General features: G+C 43.9%; 1 protein-coding gene and 1 long non-coding RNA gene across 9 annotated transcripts in view; one reads left to right on the top strand and one right to left on the bottom strand.

The window, feature by feature from the left end:
* Positions 1 to 603: 603 nt before the first annotated feature.
* Positions 604 to 14,159, bottom strand: part of CDS2 (CDP-diacylglycerol synthase 2) — a 66,065-nt gene continuing 52,509 nt past the window's right edge. For 2 of the 8 annotated variants that reach the window (XM_063802474.1, XM_063802478.1), the window contains exons 6-14: positions 10,846 to 10,904; positions 10,148 to 10,230; positions 8,341 to 8,428; positions 7,459 to 7,527; positions 6,443 to 6,595; positions 4,086 to 4,205; positions 3,432 to 3,535; positions 2,980 to 3,168; positions 1,919 to 2,575 (exon numbers count right to left, since the gene is read on the bottom strand). In XM_063802474.1, the coding sequence (XP_063658544.1) occupies positions 3,036 to 3,168; positions 3,432 to 3,535; positions 4,086 to 4,205; positions 6,443 to 6,595; positions 7,459 to 7,527; positions 8,341 to 8,428; positions 10,148 to 10,230; positions 10,846 to 10,904 (809 nt within the window). In that variant the 3' untranslated portion in view covers positions 1,919 to 2,575; positions 2,980 to 3,035. 8 annotated transcript variants of the gene reach the window in all.
* Positions 4,099 to 14,154, top strand: LOC107969935 (uncharacterized). Its single transcript, XR_001712109.4, has 4 exons — positions 4,099 to 4,235; positions 4,525 to 6,628; positions 10,168 to 10,326; positions 12,015 to 14,154. It is a non-coding gene; the product is annotated as an uncharacterized LOC107969935 (long non-coding RNA).

Below are 14,159 nucleotides of genomic sequence, written 5' to 3'. Positions count from 1 at the left end.
CAGAATATGAAACAAGTTGCCTAAGAGGGTTTCCCTTTCAGGAGTAAAACATAAATGGAACCTTTTTGAATACTAAAAGCAGTCAAGAGGGCAGCATGCGCACACACAAAAGGCAAAGACTCGGTACTCTGTGAGCGGTCATGAGCAGAGCTCCCAGGGGCTGGGGGGTGCCCATCAGCCCTGGTTTCTATGACCCCCTTGTTCCACCAGGCAGGAGCCAACAGCAATTTAAGCTCCAACCTGGCTCAGGCCAGGGCTCCTGAGCTAGAGGGAAGGAAAGCTGCAACACCTCGGTGTACTCACACGACGTTCACAAAAGCAAGCAGAGCTGGGGGACCCTCCAGGTGTCCTGTGGGTAAAGTGCAGGATGGAGTGAGTCCTGACTCCACCACGCTATCCTGGGGAAGCTCCCTGCCTGGTAAGGTGCTCATGACTCTCACCCGAGGTAAGAAGGCTGTTGTGAGAATGTAGGGATACAAGTTGGAAAGCAAAGCAAAAGTCTCTGAATCAGGACTATGCAGTATTCATGAATACATAAACAAATGAGAAGCGTAAAACCATGCATGGAAGTGATAAACAGGGAATTCACGACAAGGGAGGGCACACAGTTGCAGTCACATTTTATTTCTGACCAATAAAAAAAAATGGGTCTAAAGCAAGTGATGCCATTCATGAAGATTTGAATGTACACACGTAAAAATGGTTTCTTGAATCTTGTCTGTGAATAGGAAAGAGAAACATTGTGCTATATGGACACAAGGTGGCAGTGCTCTCCTAGCTACCTGACAAAAAATCCTCATCTCCAGAAAGCATGCAGGAGAAATCAGAAAATAAAACACAAGCTGACCCTCTGGCCTGCCTGCTAGCAGCTCTAGTGTGCACTCAGCTTCAGCTTCCTAGGACCCCCCTTCCCCACCCCACCCCCACCAAGTGACCACTTCCACAAAGGAACATGAGCCTTGCCCAGTATGCTCGGCTCCCTGATCCCAAAGGCGGCCCTATTCAAGAGCAGGTCTCTGCAGCCAGGCCCCAGCTGAGATTCCCTCCTCTCAAGAAGCCCACCATATGCCCACAATGGGACAAAAGAGACAAATGAGGAGCCCTTTCGGTATCTAGTTTGGTGATCCAGGTTCATTCTTCAATCTGAAAACTACAGTTTCATTATTGATCACCTTTACTGTTCGGGTGTGCTGCTGAGATACCTACTCACCTTAAGGATAAGCATGTAAGGGCCTGAAAACACTTCCTGTTTGGGGGGTGCCCAGGACCTCACTCAATGAGCCTCTACCGGCATGAACTTGCTCAGCCAGAATTACAGAAGAGTGGAATTGGGAGTAGCTCCGAAAAAGAGGCCCTGGAGAGTGATGCATCCTGCCAGTGACACAGCCAATACTGAAATGAAACCCCTTGCAATAATATGTTTTGTTTTTAAGGGGCCTTGGACCTGAATAAGAAAAGCCACGAGGCTGAAATGGAAATAAAAGTTCAGCGGAAAGAAGCCGCTTCAGCCCCACACACATATGGGAAGTCACTCAAGGATGTGTGAGCTGAAACATCCCGAGGGCTCCATCCTCTGCTGGACACTCTAGAGACCTGGGCTGACTGTGCACTTTCAGGGAGGCAGTGAGGCCAATTTACAAACAAAAACACCACAAACCAGCACTAGACCAAGGTGCAGAAGCAAATCATTACACCCTCGTTGGCAATGAAAACAGCCACGGCACGGAATAGTTTGATATATTTGGGCGCCAAGTTCTCTCTCCCGCACTCCATCACTTGTTGGCCTGACAAAGAACTAATCTGTCTTCCCAAAGTCAATCTCACCCCTGAAATTAGGGAGGGGAAAAAAATCACAGTTTAAGCAAACAACAACAACAAAAGGTCCCCCAGTACAATACAAACTACATTTAAACTGGTCACATTATATAAAAAGTGTGCATTTAATCTTCAAAATAGTCAAGCCTCTAATCAGGTTAGGTTTTCCATAGTTTTAAGCAGGACTTTGTGGTTTTAGTGAAGAAGTCATGGTGCAATTGAAATCACTGTAAGAAATAAGTGACTTTTAAAACAAACACAGACACACACACTCCTCTTAAGAGTAATATATACACAACACAGCAGCTACATGGGTGTTCAGGCAAAGGGTGCATGAACGAGAAGCCCTCTGCTCCCTGTCGGATGAGAAAGTCCCCAGAAAGAATTCAGCAGCAGCAAGTCTACGGCACAAACATAGATGGCATTGTCCCTGAAAACACACAGTTAGGTGGACCTACAGGAGACATTGGAGCCTAGACATGTGGGAAAGGGCTCAGTTACAGTACATTCTACTGCATACACTTGAAATATTACAGTGTGTTTTTTCTCCAGACTATTATAAATAATTTTTCGTGCTTTCTGAAAAAAATAAAAACTGAAACTTTCAGTCTGCGATGAAGGTGAACCCATCTTATAAAGCAGAGCTTACTTACATTCTGCAGGATTTTGGTGTGGATGCCTAGAAGGCTTACCTGGTTAGTAAGCCTCCATTCCTCCGACCTACAGAAGGCAACCCTTCTGCAGCTCCAAGCAGGGATTTCTAGAAAAGACCAGGTGTACAAAACATCTAAGCTGTGCCTCCCACCACAGGTGGGGAAGTCCCCTGATTTGGTCAGACACAGATGAATGTCTGTGTCTGACTGAGCCCAGAAACAGTTCAATTGATGGGGGCTGGAACCACCAAGAAAACACTCCTGACCTGGGCAACACTGTCTTCCAGATTATTAATACTTTTGTTTTAAAAAAATCCAAATGGTTTTACAACCCGTGACTTCTTTCCAACTCAAAGCTGTAGTTTACTTACAACACAAATTCTAAACACATAGACTGTATATACAGATTTTTTGAACCCACAAATAAAAAATACCCTCCCAAAAAAAAAAAAAAAAAAAAGACAGTGAGTTGAAGCCTCGTCATTGTCTAAGTCACACCAGCTGGGCTTGCCTTGGAGACCTGCCCCTGCTCAGTTCTGTTCCTGTTCTCCTGGCCCTGGGTGGCCCCTACTTGTCCTCTGTGGTGGATGTCAGCATCCCCTTGTCGATCAGATGAGACCGCAGCGTGTTGAAGATGTGGAGCTGCTGATCTGGCCGTAAAGTCAGGAACTGCTGAATCAGTTTGCTTGGGTTAGGGCCTCTGGAACAGAATGTGAAGAAACAGCACTGAGCTAGGGCCCGGAAGCTTCCAGGGCCTGATTATCTGAGTGGCTGCTCTGATCTCTGGATCAGAGAGTTATCTATTAACAGATGACAGGAGGCCTCAGAAAATCTGTAAGCAGCAACAACTGAAAACTGCATTATTTGGGATGCTTTTCACTGGAACTTAGATGCTGCTAAAATTCTAGAATTGCACCGTACTTAAAAATCCACCAACTTGGTTCAGATGGAAAGGTACTATACCTGATAAAACTGGCGATGTATACATTGACAAAGGTGGCCATCAGATACTGGCAGTCAAAGCGATCCATGATGCCTCCATGGCCAGGAATGGTATTGGCAAAATCCTGTTAGAGGCAGGGGAAGGATGGATGAACTTGGGCTCAGCCACTGACCAATCCCAGCCTAATGGTCCCACCCCAATGTCAGGCTTCTGTCCTGAGTAGCTGAGGGCAATAAGAAGGTGGGAAGTATTAAATCTAATGGTGAGGCTATATTAGGACACAATTTTATTGCATTACAAAATGTTCTTATTTCATTTACTTAATAAAGACAGGAGTCTTGCTATGTTGCTCAGGCTACTTTCTAACTCCGAGCCTCAAGTGATCCTCCCGCCTTGGCCTCTTGAAGTGCTGGGGTTACAGACATGAGCCACTGCCTGGCCCAAAATGTTCTTTTGAAGAAAGATATATTTAAAAAATAAACTGAAAAACAACGATTGCATTTTCCTGAAAATATTGTTATTAATTAACTCACCTAAATTCAGTGCATGGGTCAAGATCACACATTAAATGCCAGGGTGTACAGCCTAGTATTTTGGAGGGGGCAGGGAAGGGGGAGAAAGGCAGAAGATGGGTGAGGGAGTGAGATGAGAGGAACGTAAGACGGTTTTCCTACTTTGATTTTAAAGGCTCGTTTGAATCCACTTGCGAAGAATCCTCCAAAGGGGCCAATGAGCGAGGCAAAGGTGGAGAGAGCGATGCTGTGAATCTGGAAGGGGTACATCCGGACCGTTTTCTGAGAAGAGTAAATGAAGTAAAAGTTTAGGTGCATACATGCCCAGTGTTACGGTTTGAGTTGTCAACTCATGTTGAAATTTGATCCTCATTGTGGCCTCACTGGGAGGTGATGCCTAGTGGGAGGTGTTTGGGTCACAGGGGCAAATCCCTCATGAATGGCTTGGTGCCTTTCTCCTAGTAGTGAGTTCTGTCAAGAGACTAGATTAGCACTGGCATCCCGAGGGAATGGGTTGTTATGAAGTGATGAAGCCCCTGGTTTTGCCTCTTTGCATGTGTCTGCTTCCACCTTTGACCTTCTCCGCCATGTTACAATGCAGCATAAAAAGCCCTCACCAGAAGCCAGGCAGCAGCCAATGCCACACTTCTCACACTTCTCAGCCTGCAGAAACAAGCTAAGTAAACCTCTTTTCTTTGTAAATTACCCAGCCCCAAGTGTTCTGTTATATCAACACTAGACAGACCAAGACATCCAACCTCGTAACTCTTTATGAAACTAATTATATATATGTAGGTTTTAAATCAATAAAAGGAGTGAATTTTTCCCATTTTGTAAATTTCTAATATCTAAGTTAATGGAAAACATTAAAATATTCTGCATTCAATCTGTTGCAACATGCTGTTTTGGTGGAAGTATATAAAGAAAATCCAGCCATACGCAGATACATAGTTGAAAAGAGTATTTTAGTCGTAGCCTCAGATGGTTTTGGGTATTCTCTGACACTACACCAGAGCTTGACAAGTAGTCATTTCTTGAATATTAGGTGTGATATGGAATCTAGAATTCTATCAATGGACTTTGTTCTCTCTTACATTAAAATCCATTGGTCTATCTTATACTTGAATGGATCTTTTACCCATGCATGACTATATAACACCATGCATCAGCCATTTAGAAAATAATGGTTCACTGAGTTATGTAAATCTTCCAAATGTAGACACATTTCATTATACCGTGTCAAATATGTTTGTGTTTTTTCTCATGTGATCAACACACACACACACACACACACGTACGTTAAGAATCATCACAGACCTCATCAGAAAAGGCTTTTAAGTATTAGGAAGCTGTCAAGTTCACACTGGCAGGTTAAGCTTTCCAAAATTCTAATTTTCATTTGAAAGCCAAATTTTATCCTTGGTAACAATTACTGTCAGTCATTTTTCTTTTTTTTCTTTTTTCTTTTTTTTTTTTTTGAGACAGTCTCACTCTGTCACCCAGGCTGGAGTGCAGTGGTGCGATCTTGGCTCACTGCATCCTCCGCCTCCTGGGTTCAAGCAACTCAACCTCCTGAGTAGCTGGTAGCTGGGATTACAGGCACATGCCACCACCCCCAGCTAATTTTTTTGTATTTTTAGTAGAGACGGGGTTTCGCCATGTTACCCAGGCTGGTCTGGAACTCCTGACCTCAAGAGATCCGCCTGTCTCGGCCTTCCAAAGTGCTGGGATTTCAGGTGTGAGCCACTGTGCCTAGCCTCAGTTGTTTTCTTTAAAGTGATAGGCTCACTTCATCCTTTTCAAGAAAAATGTCTGCCAAATACCCAAGTCTGAAAAATTATAATTTGTTGGTTCTTTCCAAGTAAAATTTACTTTCTTTTCTAGAAAAAAGCAGCTAATTCAGCTCACAACTCAAACAACTGCACACATGCTTTCCCTTTAGGCAAGCACTGTACTACAGTACTTAGCAGAAATGTTTTACACATACTTTCCATTTCAGTAGAGAGTATTAAAAAGGTGTGTGTACAAAGGTCAAGATTTAACAAAATTAGTAACTTTACTATTTCATAGACATTCATTAGAAGAACTGGCCTGTTTGTACTGTGAGTGTGTGGCATGAGGAACCCACTGTCTTAATGCAGTTTTAACCACTGCTGCTTTTGCGCTGTTATCACAGCAAATGTCAACACATTGAAAAAGGAAAACAATGTCATAGTCTAATTATGAAACAGTTGTGACCTCACAGACCCCCCACCCTACCCCCGCAACTAAAAGGATCCCAGGGCCCTCCAGGGATCCACAGAACACACTTTGAAAACCACTGGTCTAAACAATCTGATGTTGGGGGAAAGGTGTCCTGCCCATACCCTGACCTGGCGTGAGCAATTCTCCTTCATCCTGGGGCTTACAGCTTTGGGAAGGAGGAAGCTAGCTTTTTTCAGAGGGCAGGTGATGGAGGGGGATCTCTCTTTGTAGCCACTGTCCATGGAGGCCGCTCACCCCCTGTGAGTGGCACATACCCAGCCAATGACTGACTGGATCACCCCAGGAATGTTGTACTCCTGCAGGCGAAACAGGTCCGAGGGCTCACAGTCCACAGTGAAGCTGTTGGTGTCGTTGTTGTACTCCACAGGGCAGACAAAGCATCTGTACCCGGACATCACATAGGACAGCTGAGGAGGAATAACAGAGAGACCGGCAAGGAGGTAAGTTCCAACCATCCAGCCCAGACACAGGCACCTGGTTTGGCCATGTTCCTCAGGGTGCCTAGTACCCTGCTAACTGCGAGCTATGTGCTTAGAGGTTCATGTTTTACCATACACATTTTACCTCAATTAAAAAAAAAAAAAAAAGAGGCTCATGACCCACCAAGGTTACACACAGGAACCCAAACACCCAGGCCCCGAAAGAATCCGGGAAAACCTGAAGGGACTGGGGCAAAGAACTACAAGAAGACTCTCCCCATTTGGGGAGCTAGGACCACTTTCCTCAAGATCTCTGAAGTCAGTGATAACTGGAGAGAGGCCATGGGGAAGGGGCACAGTGAGAGGCAGATCTCAGGAGGAACAAGGCTGGAAAGCAACAAAGCTGGGCGGTGAGCACTGAAGGGCAGCCAGACAGTGCTGAAGGAGGAGGACTGGCCCAAGGGTCAGAAGCAGAGAATGGTGCTCTGGAAAGGGCAGGAAAATCACCCACCTCTGGGCAAGGCACACATAGGAGAAAAGCTGTGTATCTCATCTTCCCTCGGGTGCCCTCACCCTAACCTTGGAACATCAAATGCCTGACAAGAAGGCTACCTGCTGATGTCACCATGCCTGGGCGCGAGAGGGCATAGAAGGTGCTCTCCAACTGCTAGCACCCTGCCTGAAAGCTGGTGGATGGCTGGCATGGCCAGTGGCCCTCTTCAGGGCAAGGTTGCCATTCAGCAGGGCAGTCCTGGCCTCCAAAGACACTCTCCAGCTCTGGACAGGCCTTAGAAGGTGGTGTGAGGCCTCTGTCCACCCAATCCCTCACACAGCTGAAAGCCACCACCTACCAGAAGGCCAAACACCACAGTAGCAAAGAAGCCCCCAATGAAGCCTTCCCAGGTCTTCTTCGGGGACAGCTGTGGACAGAGAGCAAGTTCTCAGCAAAGGGTGTTTTGATAACTACAGCTTTGGGAACAATGATTACTTGTTAAGAACCTTTCTTTCATAAAACCCCATTCTCTTAACCATGTCACCTTCTAAAGCTCCCCCAAATATGGTTTCCTTGTTCCCTATCTTATATCCTCCCTTTGGTTCCCTTTCTGTTTCAATCAGTCATTCGAATAGTTTTATATTAGAAAATGATATACTAATTAAGTGACTACACTCAAATCCAGATCAAAGTCCCAAAAAATGTGTCCCCAAAAAAGATTATATAAATCTGTAAAAATATTTTCCTTTCTTTTTTCAAGACACGATCTTGCCCCATCACCCAGGCTGGAGTGTAGTGGCACTATCACAGCTCCTTGAAGCCTCAACCTCCTGGGCTCAAGAGATCCTCCCATCTCAGCCTCCCAAGGAGCTGGGACTACAGGTGCATGCTACCACCATGCCTGGCTAATTTTTAAATATTTTAGTAAAGGCAAGGCCTCACTATGTTCCCCAGGCTGGTTTTGAACACCTGGCCTCAAGCAATCCTCCTGCCTCAGCATCCCATAGTGCTAGGATTACAGGCGTGAGCCACCACACCCAGCCTATTTTCTTTATTATCTTTTTTTTTTTTTTTTAAATCAGTTGTCAGTGTTTTCCTTTGGCCTTTCTCCAGGAAGACATGAAGACATGGCCACAATACAACACAGCTAGATTTCTTCTGTCTCCCAGGCTGATCTACTCACATTGAGAGCACCACCCTCCCCTCACAGTGGTATTTCACATTAGGGTAATCCATTTACCTTGATGAGTGGGGTCCGACCAAAGAAAAAGCCAAACATATAGGCCATGATGTCATTACAGATCACACAAGATATGGGGACAATGAACCTAGAAATGAACCAAAGTAAGGATCAACTCAAGCAAGGTGACAGTACCTCAAAAGTACACAAAATAGTGCCATTCTTAAATTCCAGCACCAAAATCACCCATAAAATTCTGGTAACCCATTAAGGAGTAAGTTAAAAACATAAAAAATACCAAAAAAGTCATACCTAGTACCTAGCACAGAGTACACATTCAAGTGTTTACTGAATGACTACTGAATAAGTGGAGGTTGCAAACTAAAAGGTCATCTGTCCTTTTTTCATGATAAAGACATATACGTAAACAATGAGAGAAATTTAATTGTAAAAGGAACAAAAAGTTTTCCTTCTTTCTCCCATCCCTATCTCCATTCCCAAAAATAACCACTTCTAATCGTTTCTAATTTTTATTTTTCTAGTGGTTACCTCCCCAATTCTAAATAGTATGCTTTAATGACTCTTTCATTATTTACTGACTTTTCTTGCTGTTTATTACTAGCTCTAGTTGGCCCTATCTTTCCCCAGGACTGTATTTGAGTGTGAAACCCCAACACGCACAGCTAGATTTCCTCTCTGCCCACTCCCCTGCTGATCCAGTCATCCTCACTATGAAAGAGGTGGTTTCCACACTTGTTCTCTCTCTCCTCACTCTCCACTCTCTGACACTGACGCTTTTTAAAAAGTTCTTTGATTACAGGTTTTGTTTGTTTGTTTTTGTTTTTGTTTTTGAGACAGAGTCTCTCTCTGTTGCCCAGGCTGGAGTGCAGTGACACAATCTCGGCTCACTGCAACCTCCACCCCCAGGTTAAGTGATTCTCCTGCCTCAGCCTCCGGAATAGCTGGGATTACAGGCACCTGCCACGCCACCACACCAGCTATTTTTTTGTATTTTTAGTAGAGACGGGGATTTCACTATGTTGCCCAGGCTGGTCTTCAACTCCTGACCTCGTGATCCGCCTACCTTGGCCTCCAAAAGTGTTGGGTTACAGGCGTGAGCCACCGCGCCCGCCCTTTAACCTTTTCACTAAGATCACCTAGCTGTTTCAGTTGGCCAGTGATTTCTATCAATGCTGATAGATGAAACCACTGCATTTTTGGAATAAAATCCACTCAGTATTTGCATATTATTCCCTTGACACACTGACAGATTCTATTTGTTAGTATTTTATTTAGAATTATTTATCTATAATCGTAGGAGAAATGGGTTTATCATTCCTGCTTCTCTCTCCTCATTGGCTTTGGTATAAAGGTTAGATAAAACTCAGCTGTTAACCCATTTGGTCCTGTTTCTCTTTCCAGATATGGAATCTTACATAATTTTCAAAGCTCATTTAGAGTTACTGATCTATTCACGTTTTCTTCTTCATGACTTTTAATATATATTTTGCCAGGAAATCATGAATATTTCCTCTAGGTTTTCAAATCTGTTGCCATACATGTTGCATTGTCTTTGAGTCTTTAAATATTCCTGTACCTATTAGTCTAGAACAGTGGTTCTCAGAGCATAGGTCCTGTCCAGCAATATAAGCACCACCCAGGAATGTACCAGAAATTCAAATTCTCAAGCCTACCCCAGATCTAATGAATCAAAAAGTCAGGGGTGGGGTCCAGCAATCTGTGTTATAATGAACCCTGCAGAGGATTCTGATATGGCTCAAGGTGAGGGCCACTGGCTTAGAGGGGGGTATCTGTACATGAGAAACACCCACAAAATAAAAGGGAAAATCCAACTCCCAATTCTCACCAGATCATTCCTTCAAATAGGTTGTGGATAACAAGATGTGACTGTGTTACAACAATCAGCAATGTCACATGGGTCCAGCCAAACTGCAAAAAGAAGAAAAATAAACACTACTTACCAGTTTACCTTGAAAGTAACTTCAAAGAACAATCAATACCAAATAGAAAACTGCTGAGAAGCAGGTAGGAAAAGTATCTGCTTTTGTATCTGACTTATTGAAAGTGAACGGGTAAGATCAGGCTTCTGAGAGTACTACTTTGTCCCCCACAGCCCACTAGTGAGTGAGCTCTCCCACGCTCTGAAAGCCTGGGTATTTTTCATTTTCTTAGTAGTTATTGAGCACCTGGAGCACTCAGAGAGGAGCTGTTCTCTAGTGAGTCAGGGAATAAGTGGTAGCAAGTGATGTACCAGACAGGACATCTGTGGGCAGTGTCTGAAGCTTCAGCTTGTGCCTTCTCTGGAGCCCACCTCAGGGTCCTAGTGGAGAGGCTGCTTAAGGCGTAAGTAACAGTGACTGGGTCTAAGTCAATGTAGAGCCATTAAACCTAAATGGGCATTCTTCCTTCATGCTCTAGGTGCATACATATCAGACCATGTTCCTGAGTTTTGATTTGTCACAGAAAGCATGAAAGGCTTGTTGAGTTCCTGGAAAACTTCATTTAAATCAAGAATTCTGACACACACGCATGCATTTCCTTTACCATGTAGAACTGCAGTCGATAATGCTTCTTGACCAGACTCAGTACAAACATGCAGAATCCTAGTTTGAGGTGGGAGGAGAAAAGAAAAATGAATTATGTTCTGCATTTATCTTTGCCCTCCTTTAGCTATGTTAAGTGGTTCTTTGGCTAATTTATTCCCAGCAGCTAACCAGTGCACAATGTCAAAGCCCAGGGGAGAAAAACATTACCCAGATAAACAGTCACAAGGAAAAAATAACTCCTCCCAAACAGTAAAAGGAAGGCAATATTTTATAATCATGCAGACCACACTAAACTTAGAACATGGTTCATCAGATAGGAATGTTTTATTCCTAGAACATGGGCCAGCAAACAGTGGTCAGGCCAGCGGCTTGTTTTTATAAATAAAGTTTTATTCAAACACAGTTATGTCCATTTGTTTACATATTGTCTATGGTTGCTTTCAAGCTACAACTCAGCAGAACTGAGTACAGTCATGCTCTGAACAACGAGGTTCTCGTCAACAACACACCACATACACAACAACAGTTCCCTAAGGTTATAATACCCATAGATTATAATACCATAAGATTTACTAATTACCATATAGTACCTTTTCTATGTTTAGATACACAAATACTTACCATTGTGTTATAACTGCCTACAGTATTTATTTAGTAAGGTAACATGCTGTACAGGTTTGTACTCTAAGAGAAATAGACTACACATTATAGCCTAGGTGTGTAGGAGGCTATACCATCTAGGTCTGTATAAGTACACTCTACGATGTTCACGCAATGACAAAATGACAACAATGCATTTCCGAGAACGTAGCCCATGGTTAAACGATGCATGACTGTAACTGCAAGAGACCCTATGGTCCCCAAAGCTTAAAATATTTACTGTTTGGAACTTTAATAAAAAGTTTGCTGCCTGTTGTGCCTACAGAGTAGCAATTCTTTTATTCCTTTACTTTCTTAATAGACTTGCTTTCACTTTCCTCCACAGACTCGCCCCAAACTCCTTCTTGTATGAGATCCAATAACACTCTCTTGGGGTCTGGGTCTGGACCCCTTTCTGGTAACATCTTTCTGGTGAACCCCAAAGGGACAATACTGAGGAGACCCCCAACCCAAAGGAAATAGACTGCAGCACTGATTGGCTGACTTTGGTTTTTTTCTGCAATTTAGACTGCTTGTTCCTGTGAACCAACCAGTGATCTCTGGCTGCAGCTCAGAAGAAACAAGAGGGATTGGTGATATAAAAATCTGAATCAGTATTCTAATTCTGGGAACATATTGCAATCAGCTACCGACCCCGTATCAGCTTGGTTCCAACAATTACCCAGTTCATGGAAAGCCTTCTTTAGTTTACTTGGGATAGTTTTGCTTATTTTGCTTTACTGATATGGAATAGTTGTACTATTTGTGTAGGAATGCAGGATAAGCTTACTCAATGTTCTCTTAAACACTTACAAAATCTTCCAGATATCACTTTGTGTCCGAGCTGTGAATGGCCCTAACCATACTGACACTTTCTGACTGAGCTCCTCTCTACCCTGAATACAAGAGACCTCGATAGGTAGGCAGGAATATCATTGCCCCTAATCAGCCTGAAGAAGTTACAGAGGATGGATCTTCGTCCCTCTGCAACCCTTAGGATTAAGGGTTCTCTTATAAGAGTGATGGGGGAAATGTCAGAGGCATTTGAGCTAGAGCAACTCCATCCTGAATAGGAGCTGGGTAAAATGAGGCTGAGATCTACAGGGTCTGCATTCCCAGACGGTTAGGTATTCTAAGTCACAGGATGAGATAGGAGGTCACACAAGATACAGGTCATAAAGACCTTGCTGAGAAAACAATTGCAGTAAAGAAGCTGGCCAAACCCCTCCAAAATCAAGATAGCAATGAGAATGACCTCTGCTTGTCCTCATTGCTACACTCCAATCAGTGCCATGGCAGTTTACAAATGCCATGGCAACATCAGGAAATTACCCTATATGATCTAAAAAAGGGAAACATGAATAATCCACCCTTTGTTTAGCATATAATCAAGAAATAACCATAAAAATGGGCAACCAGCAGCCCTCGGGGCTGCTCTAAGGGGTAGCCATTCTTTTATTCCTTTACTTTCTTAATAAACTTGCTTCCCCTTAAAAAAAAAAAAAAGTTTGCCAATACCTGTCCTAGTATTCATAGGGCTGGGAGAAGAGGGATCCACATGGTATAGGGTCAAGACCACCTTTTTATCTCTCTCACAGTGACCTAGATGGTAGCACAGCATGTCCGCAGACCCCTTCTCCAGGAAGGAAAGGAACCTTTACCCATAAATATGCGGAGATCCTCAAAAGCAGTTCTGCCCAGAAATAAGCATGTCGCTTTTCCAGACCCCTTACCTCCCACTGTGGAAGGCTGCTTTCGGGGTCTGCAGCATACTCTCTGAATATCCTCAATGGCAGCAGACCCCTTTGCAGATTTTATATTTTAATAGTCAGGTGTCATTCACAGAAGTATTGCTATCAAGCTGATCAAAAATAGGTCAGATTGACATGGAGGTCAGAACAAATTTTTCATGCACCTCAAACTAGCTTTGAAGGTAGCTATGAAAAACTATCAGCATTATTAGAATTAGTACGTGGCCTTAGCTGAATTTATATTAATATAACGCTTTAATGTTTGTGAAGTTTTAATGTATTTGATTTAATCCTCGCAGTAACCCTGCAGTTTTAGCTCTAGATTACAAAAGAGCTGAGACTCAGAAATATTATGTTCCTAGCTCCCCCTGAGGTTGCAGAGTCTGAGCCCAAATCCAGTAAAATTTCCACCATGCTACAATGTCACCCAAGGCGGTCTCCTAAAATGACTCCCCTAAAGATGGTAAGTTCCTAGATGATTTTTGTTTCGGTCCCACTGCAGAATCTTTGCCAACAGGAGAGTCAGGACAGGACCATGCTGTGCTGTTCCTCAATGGTGGCTGAAACACAGGGGCAGGTGGCACAGGCCACAGTCCTGCCCCTACACTCTGCTTCTCTTAAAAGAGCTCCTACAAGGCCGGGCGTGGTGGCTCACACCTGTAATCCCAGCACTTTGGGAGGCCAAGGCAGGCGGATAAGTTAAACTCAGGAGTTCGGAACCAGCCTGGCCAACATGGCGAAACTCAGTTTCTACTAAAAATACAAAAATTAGCTGGGCATGGTAGCAGGCACCTGTAGTCCCAGCTACTTCGGGACCTGAGGTGGGAGGATCGCTTGAACTTGGGAGGTGGAGGTTGCAGTCAGCTGAGATGGTGCCACTGCACTCCGGCCTGGGTGACAGAGTGAGACCCTGGCTCAAAAA

This window comes from Pan troglodytes, chromosome 21 (assembly GCF_028858775.2).
Source record: "Pan troglodytes isolate AG18354 chromosome 21, NHGRI_mPanTro3-v2.0_pri, whole genome shotgun sequence".
Lineage (NCBI taxonomy): Eukaryota > Metazoa > Chordata > Mammalia > Primates > Hominidae > Pan > Pan troglodytes.
Note: the sequence above shows the minus strand (reverse complement) of the source record. Positions and strands in the feature narration are given on the sequence as shown.